Source organism: Epinephelus fuscoguttatus, linkage group LG14, assembly GCF_011397635.1.
Source record: "Epinephelus fuscoguttatus linkage group LG14, E.fuscoguttatus.final_Chr_v1".
In the NCBI taxonomy this organism is placed as follows: Eukaryota; Metazoa; Chordata; class Actinopteri; order Perciformes; family Serranidae; genus Epinephelus; species Epinephelus fuscoguttatus.
In genome coordinates this window covers 13,886,423-13,904,878 of record NC_064765.1, presented here as the reverse complement: position 1 = coordinate 13,904,878, position 18,456 = coordinate 13,886,423, and the positions used below count along the sequence as shown (strand labels likewise).

Sequence of the window (18,456 nt, the reverse complement as noted above, 5' to 3'; positions counted from 1 at the left end):
CACTGTGTACTGATCTACATCTAATGCAGTTCAATACAACCACCCTGTAATAAATCCTCCTTTATTGTTGAGAGGGGTGTTGGTTAGGAACTCTGCGTCCTCTCAGAGACTGCAGTTTGTGATGCTGCTGTATTGTTAGCATTGTTGACTCACAGCAAGAGAGTTACTGGTCCAAACCCATGATGGGGGAGCCCTTCTGTGCAGAGTTTGCATGTTCTCCCCGTGTCAGTGTGGGTTTCTCTGGGTGCTCCGGCTTCCTCCCACAGTCCAAAGACATGCAGGTTAATTGGTGACTTTAAATTGCCTGTAGGTGTGAATGTGAGTGTGAATGGTTGTCTGTCTCTATGTGTCAGCCCTGTGATAGTCTGGTGACCTGTCCAGGGTGTACCCTGCCTCTTGCCCAATGTCAGCTGGGATGGGCTCCAGCCCCCCCCGTGACCCCCAACAGGATAAGTGGTTACGGAAAATGAATGAATACGGACAATGAGTTTGATCGGAGCCATGGCACCCTGATGAAGGCACTGTTGCAGAAAACATTTAGGGAAATAAACACTGGATGTTCATTTCTTATGTCAAATCTGCAACTAAAGAGAATGCTAATAAAGTGCCAGACACTAATAAATCAGAGCAAAGACGGGAGCTTACAGAGTTGATGATGGGAGAAATAAAGATGTGAGTGATTAGAAAGTACTTACGGATGCATGAGCAAGCCCTTTTGCAAGGTCCAAGACCAAGGAGGACAAAATTCTTCCCCAGCAATAGTCCTGAAGAAAGAGACTTCAGGGAACCTAAAAAGAGCAAAGTACTGAAGAACAGATCATGCAATGTTGCATGACAATTTTTATTCAGTGCTGAAACAATATTTTCCTCCACCCTTGTTTTTATACCTTGTCATGGCAAGCTCTTTGAACATCCCCGTATCCACTTTCTGTCTGTGGCTGTAGAGATGCGCAAGCCCATGACAAAGATCACACATTTCTGATGCCCATCCACCTCCTACTGAAAGACTCCATCTGAAAATGTTGCATGCTAGTCTATTGTTTGGTAGGTCAAGCTATTTTTTTCCCCACAGGTTTACCATGTTGGCCTTCCACCTAACCTCACACGGTACCCATCCCATATCACCGTTAGCAGCAGATATGAGGGCATATCTATGGACCCCTAGGAAGTACTGATTTGCCTTATTTTGCACACTTATACTTTCATTGAAATGTATGGGTCCCCAAACCCCAGATGAGTAGTCCAGAATAGGACAAACACAAGACTGATACAAGTGAGTGTATGTGGCAAAACCCAAATATCTTAGCACCTTAGTTTTTCCAGTCACACCTCCTAAAGCTCTACTTGTAGAACCTGCTCATAATGACGCCCCTGGAATAACAGAGACTATGTTAAGTTTTGAACTGTATGAGACTAAGTTACATTCTACATGCTACATTGACTGAACAGTTGTGTATATTCCTTAAATGTTCATCCCAGACTTCATCTGTTAGTGCTGTATTCAGTTTGTCTACCCATGCCCGTTTGATTCCTAAAGTGTCCAGTGGATCTGATAGAAATAAGAAACTGCCTCCTGGTATTATTAATTAATTTAAACAACATAGCACCATCTTATCCAATGTTAAGAACAAAAAACAGCTTACCAAGTTACCATTATGTTAGTGAAATATTATATTATGGCAACAAATAACGTATACTTATTCTTTTTTTGGTCTATTTCTCTGTTTGTACCTCTGAATATGAACTTTTGCATTTAAACAAAGTGAAAACCCCTCAATTTATAATAGCAAACCAGTACTCGCGTTCACCCACTAGATGGCAGCACCTCTCTGGTTCTCAGTCCAAACAGGAAGACAGCGGAAGTAGTAAACCAGTTTGTCACAGCCTGTGTTGAAATGACAGGACTGTTACCTGTAACAACACCTGAACCTCCTGGTACACATTACAGCTGAAAGCCTCGCGTGCTGCCTCCCGGCTGAAGCTGTCAAAATGGAGGAAGAGGAGCAGCTGTGCTCCTTCATGTTCCTGATGACTTACATGCTCCTGAAGCGCAGGAGAGACATCAGCAACGCCAACATCCAGAGGCGCAATGAGATCCAGAGACGCATCAGACATCGGCAGTATTTCTTCCAGAGACAGAGGAGGATGCTCATGGTCAGTGCCGCCCTCTGGGGCTCATTGTATACCCCAGTATAACCACTCATATATCATATAGGCCCATAGGCTAAATGCTAATGTACACTTTGTCACATTAACCCAGAACACTTCCTGTAATTAAACACTATATTTTTGAGATTTATTTATTTCAGTAAACTAGAAGCTGCCAAAAATTGGGACAACATTTTAACACACTTTTGAAGCCACTGAAAGTGGTGTGCATACCTTTTGGAATAAAGTTAAGAACAAAATATTCTTAGTGTATTTACATTTAGGATACATAATTTAGCTTCAAGTATCATAAAATTTATTGGGTAGAAATTTTCCTTGAATTTCTTATGAATAAACCAAACATTCTTCCATTTAAGGTAAAAAGCATGGTAATCTCTGGAAATTACAAAAGCACATAAATCCCTTTAAACACTTCTACTGCACCGACAGTTTAAAATTAATTATAGTCTCAATAAAGCCTTAAAATCAATGGGTTTTTAACAACTTTTGTAAGAGCATGACATGTGGGATGAAATCAGTGAATGAACGTAAAGTAAGTCTTTATTATTATTATTCTTTAAATTCTTTTTGGAACTTTACGGGTACAAACAAAGAATACACATTTTCAAACCCTGTTCATCAAATAGCTTCTGCTTTAGGTTGAGCAGCAAATATAAAAACCTGGGACTGGTTGCACAAAACACCTTAATTTTCTCCTTAATTATGACACTAAAGGCTTAATTTCTGTGTTAGTTTTTTTTTCATTTATCACCATGAGCTCAGTCATGTTGGAGTTAAGATAGAGTCAGGGGTACCTTAAGGTTTTTTTTTTTGTTTGTTTGTTTGTTTTTTGTTTTTTTTAAACCTGGGTTTGGTTGCAAAGGTGTTTGTGCAATGGTTAAGGGATTCCTTAAGTATAATTCAAAGACAAAAATAAAACCATAAATACTTGATTGAACATTTTAAGGAAACCTTAAGGAGAAGACTTCAGAATGTTTTTTGCAACAGATTTTATTTTGAGGAAACCTTAATTAGATCTTTAAGGAAAATCTTATCATAAGATCTTTTGTGCAACAGTCTAGAGATTCCTTAAGTATAAGACAAAGATAAAACTATAAATACTTAAGTGAACATTTTAAGGAAACCTGAAGGAGAAGACTTCAGGGTGTTTTGTGCAACAGATTTCATTTGGACAGAACCTTAATTAGGATTTTAAGGAAAATCTTAAGTTAAGGTCGATTGTGCAACGGTCTAGGGACTTTTTAAGTATAATTCAAAGACAAAGATAAAACCAAAAATACTTAAGTGAACATTTTAAGGAAACCTTAAGGAGAAGACTTAAGAATGTTTTTTGCAACAGATTTTATTTTGAGGAAACATTAATTAGATCTTTAAGGAAAATCTTAACGTAAGGTCTTTTGTGCAACCTTCAAGGGATTCCTTAAGTATGAGACAAAGATAAAACCATAAATACTTAAGTGAACATTTTAAGGAAACCTTAAGGAGAACCATCTTTACTGTCAGTGGGAATTTATTTTATCATTAACCTCTTCTCATCAGATGATGATAGCAGGAGGGATCCGCTCCAACGTCCGCATCCGCACTCGTCCCTGGACCACCACTCAAAGCACTGACTGGTGGGAGCGGGTGGTGATGACAGAGTTCCAGCCGTCTGATTGGCTGGATAAGTTCCGCATGAGCCGGGAGACGTTCTTCTACCTCTGTGACAAGCTGAGGCCCCGTCTGGCTCGCCAGGACACCAGCTTCCGCCTGGCGCTGCCGGTGGAGAAACGTGTAGCAGTGGCTCTGTGGCGGCTGGCATCCAACATCGAATACCGCACCATCAGCACCCTGTTTGGCGTGGGGAAGTCCACCGTGTGCAGGTGTGTTAGGGACATGTGTCATGCCATCGTGGCGCTCCTCAGCTCCATCTACCTGCGGTCCCCCAGTGAGCAGGAGCTGGAGGATTCAGCCCAGCTTTTCCTGTCCAACTGGGGCTTCCCTCACTGTGTTGCTGCCATAGCAACCCTCCACACAGCTATCATCACCCCATCAAACAACGCGTCGGACTATGCCAACCCAGCTGGCTGGCTGTCAGTGCTGTCTCAGGTAGAGAGGGCGCCCTTTACACTGATGAAAGTACACGCTCACTTGCTATCAGATGTTGACTCCTTACCTCTGTCTGTCTCTTTGGTGGCTTTGAGGTGGCTGTCAGTGCACGGGGACAATTCTGGGATGTATGTGCCAGTTTCCCAGGCGGGACAGACCCAGCTGATATCTTCCAGAACTCATCGCTGTGGGCCACAGCTGCAGAGGGTGGACTGTCGCCTGCCACGCCATCTGACTTCATGGGAAAACCACTCAGGTAAAATTAAAGTCAACAGCATAACTGTTGAATCAGGATCTAAGCGGCCATATTTTCAGACATATAAGGATACTGTACGCACACTTCTATCTTGCCTCCTAAGTGAACCTCAGGCCAGTTAATGCTGCCACACTCCACTCAAACATGTTTGCATATTTACAGCTGGCAGCTCTCCAACCTCCTCCTCTTTGAGCTGAATAAAAGCTGAAACTGAACAATGCTGAGTCCGTCTGTTGTGTCTAGGTATGTGCTGCTGGGGGAGGCGTGCTACCCTCTCCAGAGCTGGCTGATGAAGGCCTATCCTGAGGAAAAGGGTAGGAGGATCAGCCACACGGCGCTGACGGAGCCACAGCGGCTCTTCAATCGGCGACTCACCAGAGCTCTGCGTGTGTCTGAGGAGGCGCTGCTGAGGCTGAGGGCTCGCTGGCAGTGTCTGAGCAAGAGGAACGACTGCGGACTGGACGTGGTGCCCACCATGATTCTGGCGTGCTGCATTCTGCACAACATGTGCGAGTCCCACGGGGACGCCTTCAAGGAGGAGTGGCAGCAGGAGGTGTCGGAGGCAGAGAGCCCTCAGCCCAGCCACAAGCAGCTCACCTCGACCAGCACTGACCAAAGTCATGCCGAGGAGGTCCGACAGCTCTTCTGTAACTACTTTGACGAGCAGAACAATTAAAAATGCTACATGTAAAGACTAATCCCCTTAAACGTGTACTGTTACAGTATATTTTTTAGCCACATGGTGCTTGTTGAGTGGTTTTGAACATGTATTTTTATGCATACTTAAAGGACTGTGAAAGCATTCAGATGTTAGCATAGATCTCAAATGATGGTTGAACCTTAAATGACCCAGAGATGGACAAAGTAAAGCAAAGACTGACTGAAAATAAGCTAAACCTGAAAATTTAGACATCAAATCAAGTCTGAGATGTCCGTAAATCATGATGCATCCACCATAGGAAACATACTTTTGATTTAGGCAGGAACATGTTTTTACCATGTGACACCATCCGACCATCTTTACATGTTCTGCCCCACAAGCAGTAGCATGGGCCGATTACGAGACAGACCTTTGGGCACAGACATGCTGAAGGCCCCCAGCACCTCGCCTGCACAGGAACAAGACACACATACTTTATAGTTGTTGAGTCTCTTTTTTGTTGTTGTTTTGCGGTTCTTTGTAGAAATTATGCATCTCCTTGAGGTTTTGTATCCCTTTGCGGACATTTTGTGTCTCTTTGTGGTTGTTTTGCCCCTTAAAGTAGTTGTATTGCATCTCTTTGTAGTTGTTTTGTGTCTCCTTTTGGTCGTTTTGCGTCTCTTTGTAATTACTGTGCATCTTTATGTGTCTCTGTGGTTGTTTAGCTCCTTTTTGTAGTTGTCTTGAGTGTCTTTGTGTCTCTTTGCAGCGGTTTTGCATCTCTTTGTAGTTGTTTTTGTCTCTTTTTGGTCTTTTTGTGACTTTGAAATAATTTTGTGTCTCTCTTGCCCCTTTTTGTGGGTGTATTTCATCTGTTTGTAGCTGTTTTGTGTCTCTACTTTGTTATTTTGCATCTCTCTCTGTAGTTGCTTCATGTTATTTTATGTCTCTTTATGGTTGTTTTCCCCTTTCATAGTCATTGTGAGTCTCTTTGTGTCTATTTGCAGCTATTTTGCATCTCTTTTTACTTGTTTTTTGTCTCTTTCTGGTCTTTTTGTGTATGTTTTTATACATTTTGTGTGTGTTTGTGGTTGTTTTGCCCCTTTTTGTAGTCATATTTCATCTCTTCATAGTAGTTTTGTGTCTCTGTATGGTCATTTTGCATCTCTCTGTAGTTGCTTTATGTTATTTTATGTCTCTTTATGGTTGTTTTTCCCTGTTTTGTAGTTGTCATGAGCCTCTTTGTGTCTCTTTGCAGCTGTGTTGCATCTCATAGAAGTTGTTCATTCATTATGTGTTTGTGGTTGTTTCGCCCCTTTTTGTAGTCATATTGCATCTCTTTGTAGTTGTTTGTGTCTTTTTTGGTCCTTTAGCATCTCCTTGTAGTTGCTTTACATTATTTTACATCTCCTTATAGTTGTTTTTGCCCTTTTTTGTTTGCTGTCATGAGTCTCTGTGTGTATCCTTGCAGCGGTTTTGTCTTGCTTTGTGGTTGCTTTTTGTCATTGTATGTGTCTTTGTGGTTGTTTTACCCCTTTTAGTAGTCATCTTGCATCTCTTTGTAGATGCTTTGTGTCTCTTTTTGGTTGTTTTGCATCTCTTTGTAGTTGCTTTACATTATTCTGTGCCTCTATAAGGTTGTTTTTCCCTTTTTCGTAGTAGTCGTGAGTCTCTTTATGTCTCTTTGTAGTCGTTTGTGGTTTTTTTCTGGTCTTTTTGTAGTCATTTTAGGTTTCTTTGTATTAGTTTTGAGTCTCTTCCTGGTCAGTTCGTGTCACTTCGAGTGACATCTTGCAGGTGACGGCCAGAGGGGGCCCCTGACACTTTGGGTCCCTTTGCTTGTGCCCAGTAGGTGCGTTCAGTAATCCATCCACAGTGGTAAGGATCAAAGACCAACAAACTTGTCAGAAAATCAAACAGTTGTTTTCTATTGTGTCATAAGCATCACAGCCTGGAGTAGCTGTTTGCAATGTCATAGACTTTTTCTATTTACTGGGCTCATTTATTTTGTTTTGTACATTTTTATGTAGTGCATCACTGCATAAAGAGCTTGTGTGAGTTTGGTGCATATGGTTTAATCCTGTCTTTGAGTCTGTTTGTAAACAGTTGTAGAAAAATGTACAAAATGATGTTTGCTTCATTCCTGGTAACCAGTTTGCACTTAATGAATGAGTACATGCAACTCAACACTGGGGCCACAAGATGTCCCTGCTACCACAGCATACAGCCACCACAGTCATCACTAATAATGTGCCTGAGCTGATGCTTGCATTGTGCTGCAGGTTATTGATGAATTGATGGGGATTATGTACTTAATTGAAATGCCTTCTGTCTTTGATGATGAGCTGTTGCACCACAGTTTGATAGATTTTTTTTCCCAGCAGTGCAGAGGAGTGTGCAGCACGGACTTGATTTAGTTATGATCTCACATGCATTGCCTGTAAAATCTGAAAATAAGGCATCCTTTATTCATGCATGGGTTTTGCATCTTCTCAACGAGACAACTTGTGCGCTCACCGCCGCGTAGGACCCGCCTCGTCCATTCAATTGGTCTGTCACTAACCTTTTTCATGCAGCCCTCCGTCTGTCACTCAACACCACAGTATCTCCTCCTCCTCGCTTGGCATCAGACTGGTGTGTGTGCCGACCTTGTTCCAGCGACGAGCTACCCGAAAGCCAGCTGTTTGCAGCGCATACATTTCAGGCTAAAGCCAGCGGTCCGGCACGCATTTTACCCCCCTCTTTTTCCAGGGCTGCGGTAGTCGCCTTGTGTTTTACCGTCAAAATGAGTCAGGATGTGATGGGGTGCTGCCCTGCTATCGCTAGCTAGGCGGACAAATTCCTTCAACCAACTCGCTGTTTCAATCACTGCGGGTTGACACAACATTAGCCGAGGCGTTGTTAAGTGAGCTAGCGGGCTAGCAAGGCTGCTACCGTAGCCGTTACGTGTGAGTTAGCCAACGTTAGCTAATGTAGTTAGTTAGAAAACGGGACGCATCGCTGCGGCGTAGATAGTGCAATAACGGTTATTAGCTTACTAGCTACGGACTACTACTTTTTTCCCCTAGCGTCAGTTAGCTAGCTAACGTTGGTGAGACTGCACAGAAATCAACTGTTACGGGTTTGGATGTCGCGACACTGCAGTTTTGAACCACTTTTGGCGGATTGTGAGGACAGAATTGGACAGAAAAAGACAAGCTAGACTCGGAGCACCAGGTGACAAGAGGGGGTTAATGATATAAACCAGGTGTTAAGTGGCTAATCTGCGGCGGTTGCAGTCATTTTTGACATTAGCTGTTTTAAGGCAGAGCATCTCGGGGAGGCCCCGCCACCAACGTCTCTTGACTCCCTCCTCCCCCCTGTCCGAATCTCCCGTGATTTGCCGAGATCACCCGGGTGAAGTCGCAGTCGCTCTCGGCTGGGGGGACAACTTGACAACGAGGCCCCTAGCTAGTCTCCCCTCCCCCAGTCCCGGTCCATCCATCCTCTCCAGCCCGACAGACCCGCCTCATCTCGCCCGAGATCGACGCGAGGGCCGGGGAATTCGGGGAGAAGCTGAAACCGTGTGTCGGGTCCCGTCTTAACCGGGCTGCCAAAACCAGAGGGGATGACTCTGGAGTCCATGATGGCTTGCTGCCTGAGCGAAGAGGCGAAGGAGTCGAAACGAATCAATGCAGAAATTGACAAACAACTCCGCCGAGATAAGCGAGACTCCAGGAGAGAGCTGAAATTACTTCTCCTCGGTATGTGGCATGCTAATCCTCAAATGTCTGTTGTCATGTCTTGTTTCGGTGTATGTATGGAAAACTAACGTTCTTGGGCCTTCTTGGCGATGCTAGCAAATATGCTACTCGTTAAGGCTGCTAGCTGGGAGCCTGGGTTCACTATGAGTAACGTTATGGCAGGATTTCCGAAATGCGTGGCTTGTCTTGGAGCTTGCTGAGGGGAATTAGTTAGCTGGCTGCTTCAGGTGCATATCTGCAACATAGCCACAGCTAGCCACCCGTGCTGTCTATACCCTAACGCAGTGTATTGGTGTGCACACAGCAGCTCATTTGGCTACGGAGTTACCAAGGTGTCACAGTTTGCAGGCTACCACATGCTTGTCAGAGGGCCAGTTTGACATCATTGACTAGCCCTGTAGCTAATCAGTCGGTCAGCATCAAAGCTGCCTCTTTGGTCATTTGATAATCCAAGAAGCAGGATTGCTAGCTGTGGACACTGTTGCCTTCACCGGGTTGCATAACATTTGCACAACTGGATGAGGCTTCAGGTGCCTGAGCTAGAAATGCTTGCTGCACTTTCATTCATTTATCAATTGCAGTTGATTTTTAATCTGCACCCAGTGTCAAAAATCTACCCTTCCATAGGACAAGGATACTGAGGGTTTTGCCCCCTCATCCTGGAGTCTAGCTGAGTAGGTTAGCTATTTTTATAGCTGGTGTGTGGGCAGGTGGGAGCTGCTGTTGAATAAGTTGCTCTGTGCTGCATTGATTCATAGTTCTGTGGATACAAAAAGGAACATTAGGCTGTGGTTCATCACAAGCGTGCTTGTGGCGCTTTCAGGAACATGCATTTTGTGTGCAAGCATCTTCCAACAGGGTAACTTTCTAACTGCTTGTGCATGTGACCCTGCAAGCCATACTAAAAAAACAACAGATACATGTGAAAGCTCCTCAGAAAAAAAAGCAAGTGTCCACCCATTTTTAGGACAATTAGAATTATCTAGGTTGCATCCTTAGTTTCAAAACGTTTGCTCCCATTTCTCGCCCACCAAAAGCAGCCCTGGTTATTTGACATGTGTGTCTCCTTTCATTTCCCTGCTGAATACCTCAGCTCGGATAAGTAGGCCACACTAGAGCCATACCGTTGATGGGACATATTCTATTCTGTGTCATACATTTTAATCGCTCTTGCGCTCTTTTTCTACCTGGTGGCTAAAGTGAGCGGATAAAAAGGGGCGTTTGTTTTTGTGTCACAGTTTTGCGATGGTTTGCTTGTGTGCTGCGATCCTATTTTTCCTCCCCGATGATCAATAAAGGGTTGGGTTAACAGTGATTGCAGGATATTTAGAAATTTAAGTGATCATTTACACTCAAACATAACTGCCTCTGACATTTTAGTTTGTCCATATTATCACTGATTTTGACAGTAAACATTAACAAAACACTCATCTAAGTGTTAGTGTGTGAAAGGCAGAAAGCAAGCAAGAACTGCAATCAGTCATGGTGTAAGTGGCCCATCCTGTGTGAGTTAAGGCTGTCAGTGGACGCCTGGATAAGGACGTGTAAGGCAGGATTAGTCTAGGTCTTAATAGGCTTGGTTAAACACATCCGCTGCTGAGACTTTGAGATGTCACTGACTCCTATTATCCCCTGGCATTATTCTCAGGCCCACGGCCCTCAGCGAGCCGCCTGCCTCTCCACACCTCACTGGAGGAAGAAGACATTTGTTTCTGTCTCTAAACATTTAACCACTGCGTTCCATCAAGTGTATTTTTTAAAGGAGAGGGAAGGCGATTAGAGCTGCGTATTGAGTACTGGACGTTTATCCATCTCAGTTGAATGTTGTGGGAGTTGTTCAGTCATCAGCTGCCGTGCAGTTCAGTGTATGTACGGGAGATAGGTTGTACATTTCAGCTGGACCCAATGCAATGTGCCCAGCCGCTCCTTCTGGCCGAGTATTGGCAGTTTTTGTACATAATGTACAACTTAAGGCTGCTGTAGCTTTAGCTGTAGTGAAGATATTTTGTGGAGGCATGTAATTCTGATTTCTTTTTAAGGTATTATAATTCAGCTCATATCTTATGTTGCGTGTCTGGATTTATCTTTGAATGATTTATGTAGGGTTGAGAAAATTTGCTGATCAAGATGAAAGGATTTGGCAAAAATTCTAATAATCTAAATTATCATTTAAATTATTTATTAAGCACAAAGGCCATTAGCGTCTAGTTCCAAGTTGTCCAGTGAGACGAGTTACAGCATTTCTACGTTTTATATGATTTTAGATGGGGTATTTTTGAACAAAAACAATGGAACAATTTTTTACTACTGATTATTAAAATAAATCTTAGTAATGGGGCTGACCTGATTGCTTTGAAGTTTTGATCATTGCCATGGTAAACGATGTCCAAATCAGTATTCAAATGCTCTGTTTTTCTGTACCATTACCCTTAAAAAAATCCCAAATAGCCCATGAATTAAGAAAAATAATCCAACATTATTCACCATGCTTCAACAATTAATGGTAGCCATTTTCAGATGAGGACATTTGAACTCAGTGAGAGGTGTACTTTTGTGACTATGACACTTGGACCATCCGTGACAAGCTTGCAGATACGCTAGCATGATGTCAAAAGAAGTCAAGTGTCTGGAATAGTTTCAAAATTTGCAACAATGACCCCCAAAAAGTCAAGTTCCAGGTATGCTAAAAGAAACTGGCATATCACAGATCTACAACCAGCTTGGCACATCATTTCAAAACTGAAACAGCTTAGTCAGCTTGCAAAGTCTAGCTATTACGGCTAATGCTACTGCAACCTGCATGCTAACAAAAGGTTAATTGTCATATTATACCCCTGAAGCTTCGATTAATTGCGGATATTTCTATCTGAAGCTTCAATGCCCAAAAGCGGATCTTGGGGATGTACCTATGTAGTAAGTTGCATTACATTAGAAGCAGAATATATTTAGAAATGAAAATTTCCTGAAGCTCAATGTAATGTCTTCAAATTGCTTGTTTTGCCTGTCCAAAACAAAAAGGAAGACTTTTTTTTTTTTTTTTTACAGAAATGTAAAACAGAGAAAGTAGCAAATTCTCACACTTGAGTTTTCATCACCACAAAGTGTTTGGCATTTTTGCTTGAAAATGACTTTGATGATTACTCTCTTTATCAAAATAGTTGTAGAATGGCCGACTAATCCGTTAATCTCCTAAATGTTTCAGCCCTGGATTGATAGGTTGTCTTGTTCCCCCAAGAAAGTGTTTATTTCTCACACCAGTTCAGGTCCATCCTCCTTCAGTGTTGCTCTGCCTTCCTGGCAGGGTTTACTTAATGGTCGGGACTCATTGCCAAAACAGCCATGTCTTGAAAGCAGTTATGAGGTTTGGTTCTGGCATGAAATTACAGTGAGGCTGAATGCTTAGTTTGCAGGTAAAAGCTCTAACAACATCATGCATAGCCACTTGGTCAGAAAATAACAACTCTGCCAGGGCTGCAGCAGTGCCCACAGTCTGGCTGCCTGTGACTGAGGCCATATCAGGCCATACCGACAGCTTCCTGCTCCACAGACCAGTGGTTTGCCTCTACTTGGTCAAAACACAGTGGACCAGGAGCTGTGGCCTTTGCTGCATCGGGTAAATGAACTGCTGGAGCGAGCGAACGGTCAGTAAAGTGAGATGGAAGGGCAAGCGCTTTAGGGTTTCCTAAAGTGCTGACCGAGGCAAAGTGTAAGCTCCTAGTCAGGCTGTCAGTGTACCAGTTGGCATTTTGCGAAAATGTGGGTTTCACATGAAATACGAGGAAGAGAATGTCTGGCGATCGGTAAAAAAATCCCTAGAATGACGTCAGGAAGGCACTTTTGGTCATCGGAGAATTTGTCAAGCACAGTATTTAAGAAAAGGGTCTGACTGGGGCAAAAGTTGGCTCAACAGCCAAAATCATTGTGGATGGCTCGGTAGCACACCATCCCAGGCGGAGGTTTAACGTACAGTCTTGTGCCAAGTCCGCATTGATTGAGTTGTTCTTGTTGATCCTCCCTGTCTCAGCAGTACGTCTTGTTACCAGGTTAAGACACCCTTTAGAGGAACAGACTGATTGAACCAGGAAGAGGATCAGGGGTTAGGCTCAGATGTTTATTGCTGACCTTCCTTCTCTTGCCAAGCCGTCTTATTTTGATCATATATGGCAATAGGGATCTTCTAGCTCTACTCCTCAGTGGTTGTGTGTGTGTGTGTCTCAGTGTGTGTGTGTGATACGGTACTTTTAATGCCAGTGAATGTGGAGCTATGCGGATGGCCAGTTATTACTGAAATCCTCTTTATCATGGTCAGATCCTGCACTTTTTAATATGGAGATCACTATGAGACAGGTCTTTGCAGTATTTCAGAGTTAAGAAAATCTGATAACAACACATTGGCATTAAACATCAGCTCATAGAAGCATTTTTGATGCTGCACTGCAGTTTCTTGTAACATATTAACTGATATACACCAATACTGATCTATCTATAACAAGCTAACATCAGCCAATATATTGGTCCAGCCTCTAGTACATCTAATGTCACTTATTCTTAGTGTAGTTTTATGGAAAATAGACCAAAATCTCTTTGAAAGAAATGCATCTGTAATTGTAAGTCCTTCTGCATTGCCTCAGAGAAACACTTAGACAACAACATTGTATTTTTCTGTGCACATGTGGTGGTGAATGTGGCTGCAGCGTTGCTGTGAATGGAAATGTTCTGTCGTCACTGACTAAGATGCTTCTATGACTTTAATGTGAGGGAAGTGATCTGTTCTCTCAGGTAAAAATGCTAGATTTTATCTCATTGTTTGCAGGAATGCAGACATATTGATACAACTACAAATATTACAACAGCAAAAAAAAACATTTATCAAAAGCAAAGCTTGTCCAGTTCTCTGAGTATCTTAAAGGCCAAGTACCTCTGGCAACAGGAAGGTTCAGCACTACACTAGTTGAGGCCAATATAGGTCCTTTTTTAATTGAGATTTTCTTTATTTTTGTAATTTTTTGAATGCCTTTTATGATTAAGTAAACAGCACAGAAGGGACAAAACATAAAGGAAGAAAGACATGGGGAGTGGCATGCAATAAAGGTCTCCAGCCAGACTCCAATGGGACTTTTCAGTTCATGGTTAGCGCCTTAAACCCTTAGGCTTTTAGTGCACCCCAAAGATTGTCTTTCATGTAACTTTGGAGAAACTAAAAGTTTTTTTTTTCTTTTTAAAAATTCTGTTGAAAAGAAAATTGTAATTATTGGAAAATACATTTTTGCGGATTGATTTTGCTTCAACACAGGGTGTCTGCAGATTTTTAAAGTCTTAAAATGTCCTAAATTTAATTTTATAATATTAGGCCCTTAATGACTTTCAAGGCCTAGTATTATAAAATAAATTTAAGACATTTTAAGTCATTAAATAGTCATAAATTTGAATCTGTGAGCTACTTATTACAACAAACATTTTATTTAATTTCATGTATCCATTTCTAATTTTTTTTTTGTCAAAATTATTTGAGCTCTTCTTTGTGAAAGTCCACATTTCTGATTTTACAAATCATTCAACCTGCTACTGAACCCAATAGTCTTTTTACTATGGATACTCCTAACGACTGATTTCCCTTATGTTTAAACTTAGACTAGTCTAAACGTAAGAAAACACTCAGATAACAGTCAAAATTGAGCACAATTCTGTAAGATTAAACACTGTCTGAAAACATATTGTGTAAATGATAAGAGTAATTTACATTATATTATTATATTTATATTAGTCATTGAAAAATGGGATTAGTTAGTTGGTTATATTTTGTATGCTTGCAAAATAATGTGACACTTTGCACGGTGCACTGTGAACATTGCACATTATCCTACAAAACATGACAACAACACACAAAATAAAATTTGACAAATAACATTCATTAAAAAAAAAAGTCTTTTGGAAAATAAATCTTTAGGAAACGTGCCCGATCATTACATTTTGAAATTACATTTTCATTGGGGCAACCATATTTAACTATCTCGTATTTTTGGTGGCGACTTTAGTGAGTGTGGCAATGTTTTAGCAACTAATCATGCATGTCCCCACCTTTTACTTTATACACACACTTACCTGATTGCAAGTGTAAAATGTAGGCTATTAAATTAACCTGACTCACTTTAATAACCATATTCCTACAGAAAGCTTGCCCATGCACGAGACATATGGGATCCTTTTTTGTTTCCCACTTAAATTTTTATTAAAACAATTTTTGTGGCATTGACATGTCAGTTACAACAGCATAATAAAATAATGAAATAAGTGAAAAATAATAAGAGCTAATGAAACAAAAACTGCTCGGGTAAATACACATTTTTACAGCCTTAAGGATTAGTGTATGTATGAATTATTGTTCCAGTACAGTGTCGTCTTGACTCTTGTATAGAGTCCATTTTAACAAATTTCTTTCTAGTCGTGCTTCTTGTAGTCATAGCTTGTGTATCAATTTCTCCACTGAGAAGATTTCATTGGTCCTTCATTGGTGGTGTAGCATACAGGATACTTACCTGCAATCCTTTAATAAACTTATCTTGAAAAGGCCGTTAAAAAATATTAAATTCAAGTTTGTGATGCCTGTAAACATATTGTCATGGTGACGAGCAGGTTTGAGATTCGTTTGGAAAGAAATGACAGTCTGCATGTCATGCATTGTGTGTGAGGCCTTGGAATAACTGCAACAACAGCACTTTGTGTGATACTTTGTTTTTGTTATGGGTGAGAGTGTGTTGGAGAATCATCTCACAAAGCCTGATTGCAGTAGGTTTTGTTGGTTTGATGCAGCATCTCACTCAGTACAGTTACAAGTGGCCAGTTTCAGTTATTTATAATAAAGAACGATTAAAGTATAACATTAAAATGTCTCGATTTCACTGTAAGTCACAGTCATCGCTCACTTCATTAATATTGAAGTCACAGTGAAGTAAGCACACACGGTTCGCTCTCCATCACAGAACATTCCAGTAAATGTTCAGGCAGTCAAGCTCACCTCAGCCAGCCTCACACACACTCTTTGTCTCTCTTTACGACATGGTGTCTGTTACACGGTGGCTCACCAGCGCACACATGAACACACACACACACACGTACTTAAATGGGGTCATGGCTGGTTCTCTGGAGATATGGGGGTGAATGAGGCTAGATGGTGACTGTCCCACATACTGCTGCTACCTCGGTCCCCAGACAGGACGGGGACATAGCCTGCCTCTTAGTTCACTGCCAGTATCTTCAGCGCGCTCTGTGCTGACAGGGTGGCATGTTCATTCCTGTTTACTCCCACCAGCTGCTGCGTACAGTAAAGCCCACACGTCTCTGTGATCGTACCGTTTCGACTTCTGTCACTTCATATTTCAGTTTCCAGTTGGATCTGGAATGACAGACCACACTTGTCTTTTTCTTGGAGCTTGCAATGTGGTTTTGAATTCTTGTGTTGGATACATCTAAATCAACGCATCAGAGACGTGTCATAATCGTGCTCTGCCCATGTGTGGACATGGAGCGATGTTATCTCACAGAATCTCCATGATGAGATTCTCCAAAATAAGTACTATGGCTTAAGAAATAATGTCAACATCTAGGATTTGGCTGTTTTTAGTTCGTAGCAGCTGAGCATCGAGTGTGTGTTGCAGACTAAAATACTGCTGCTTGCTCCAAATCTTTTGTAAAGCCTGTATTTGATTTTTTTTTTTTTTTTTTTTTGCTCACCCACACCCACTCGACCAGAACAGCACTCAGCGCACACTCACTGGTGAACAGACAAAGCCGTCCTAAGGTGGTTAAATGAAGGTGTATGAGTTTGCGGGTGTGTATAATGTGCAGTGCATGCTATAGCATGTATATTCAATTTACAGCTCCGACACCCACGCACATGAAGCACTCAGCAGATGCAGAGACATCAGCACAAAGCCGTAGTGTTGTGCCCGGATCTTGACAGCAAGCAGCACATGTTGGAAAGCTGCAGCAGAGCTGAGAGCGATACAGTCCTCTTCCTCTGCCTCCTTTTGTATGCTTGTGTGTGTTTCGCTGGAGTCCTGTACTGTGTGCATTGCCCAGGTCATTGCAGGGAAAAAGGAAAGAAAATGGGCCATCGCAGTGAAGGTAACATCCGTGCCTTGAGGTTGACCACAGGATCCGTGTGTGTCCACAGTTGGTTAGGCAGCTGGTGTGTGTTGTGTAGCTCCAGGCTGCCTTGGCTCAATCCCTTTCCTTTGTACGCCAGAAAGAGGCCAGTTTCCAAGATGAATTTAGTGAAAGATTGAGACCCACGCTACATTTTGGTTAGCCTTGTGACTGCCTGATTCATTCAGTGTCTTTCCAGGGCGTCGATAAAAAGGCTAACATCTGGCTCATGCCAATTTTGAGGTTTTGATAATACTGAAACCTCTGCTGTATCTATGCAAATTTCCTCTCGCCGCTGAGATTGGCTTGTGAAGCGCAGCATAAAAGGACAGTTCATAAACCCAGATAAGCCAACAGTGTTCATACCAACAGACCATTATATTTATGTTCATATTTGCATGCAGGTTAGCCACGATGCTGATAATCTCCACCTTGTTCATGGAAAGCTGTGACAGGCGTCGCAGAGGGAAGCTGGAGCTAGCAGGGGTGATCCCTGCTTGAGCACGAGGCCCACAGTGGCCTGCATGTGAAGCACAGTGAGAGAAATTATAGGATATGAGCCGATAGTGTAAACAAAGCAGGCCCTGCACACACGCAAAGACACAACCTGGGCTCAACCCAAGCTGCTGCACTAAGACAGCGGTGTGTCAAGTCCATCAGGTGTTGTGTCACACGCTGACATCAGATCAGTCGCGTTATGTAAAAGCTTATGAAAGCTAGCCTGGCAACGGAGGATACAGGTGAAGTGTTTTGCGTCTTTACATGACAGATAGCTGTCACTATTTACACACTGTACTTTTTAATTTGGCTACTCAGAGCAAGTCTTAATTTTTGATCTCACTGTTGTAGGGTTACCCCCCCGATTGAGACCTCGCTCTTTTCCAAGAAACATCAGCTCCACGAAACACCAGTTTTGGTGTGTGGGCTGTGTAGTGTACCTTGCACTGTTGCATTGGGGCACAATGCAAGCTCTCCTCTCTCTCAGACTCGCAGCTACCTGGAAGAGAAAGTGTTATCAAACCCAAGTCGTGTGCGAGCTATTAAAAGGTGACCTCCTTTTTCTAGGTCATTACCAAAAAAGAATGGATGGATTCTAGTTATGAATATCCAAAATTCTTGACAGAGAGGGATGAGTATGGAGAGGCATATTTCTAGCCTAAGGGAGGTTAGGAGGGGTTATAAAGGAGGGGAGGAGGCAGGGGGGAGAGCTGGCGAGGGCATGTAAATGGCCGTGGCTGGTGCTGGTACAATCTGGGGAGGAAAAAGGGAAGACAGAGGCTCGTAGTGTGTTTGTCTGGTGAAAGAGGGACACGACAGTTAAGAGAACACAGCAGAGGGAGATCTTGTGACGGGGTCACGAGAAATAAATCAGACATCAAGCCGGAGAGTGATCCTCGCTCCTTTGCTGAAGCAGT

The 18,456-nt window shown here is 42.4% G+C and overlaps 2 protein-coding genes across 3 annotated transcripts in view; both read left to right on the top strand.

Moving 5' to 3' along the window:
- Positions 1-1,863: 1,863 nt before the first annotated feature.
- Positions 1,864-7,567, top strand: LOC125900694 (putative nuclease HARBI1). Its single transcript, XM_049595863.1, has 4 exons — positions 1,864-2,154; positions 3,709-4,257; positions 4,353-4,513; positions 4,757-7,567. Exons 1-4 carry the CDS (start codon positions 1,990-1,992, stop codon positions 5,187-5,189), a joined length of 1,308 nt encoding a protein of 435 aa, XP_049451820.1. The 5' UTR covers positions 1,864-1,989; the 3' UTR covers positions 5,190-7,567.
- A 202-nt stretch (positions 7,568-7,769) lies between these two features.
- The window catches only part of gna11b (guanine nucleotide binding protein (G protein), alpha 11b (Gq class)), a 33,769-nt gene continuing 23,082 nt past the window's right edge, over positions 7,770-18,456 (top strand). Inside the window, exon 1 of one of the 2 annotated variants that reach the window (XM_049595867.1) lies at positions 7,770-8,896. In XM_049595867.1, the coding sequence (XP_049451824.1) occupies positions 8,761-8,896 (136 nt within the window). In that variant the 5' untranslated portion in view covers positions 7,770-8,760. The remainder of the gene's footprint in view (positions 8,897-18,456) is intronic. The other variant, XM_049595866.1, reaches the window with a different exon arrangement.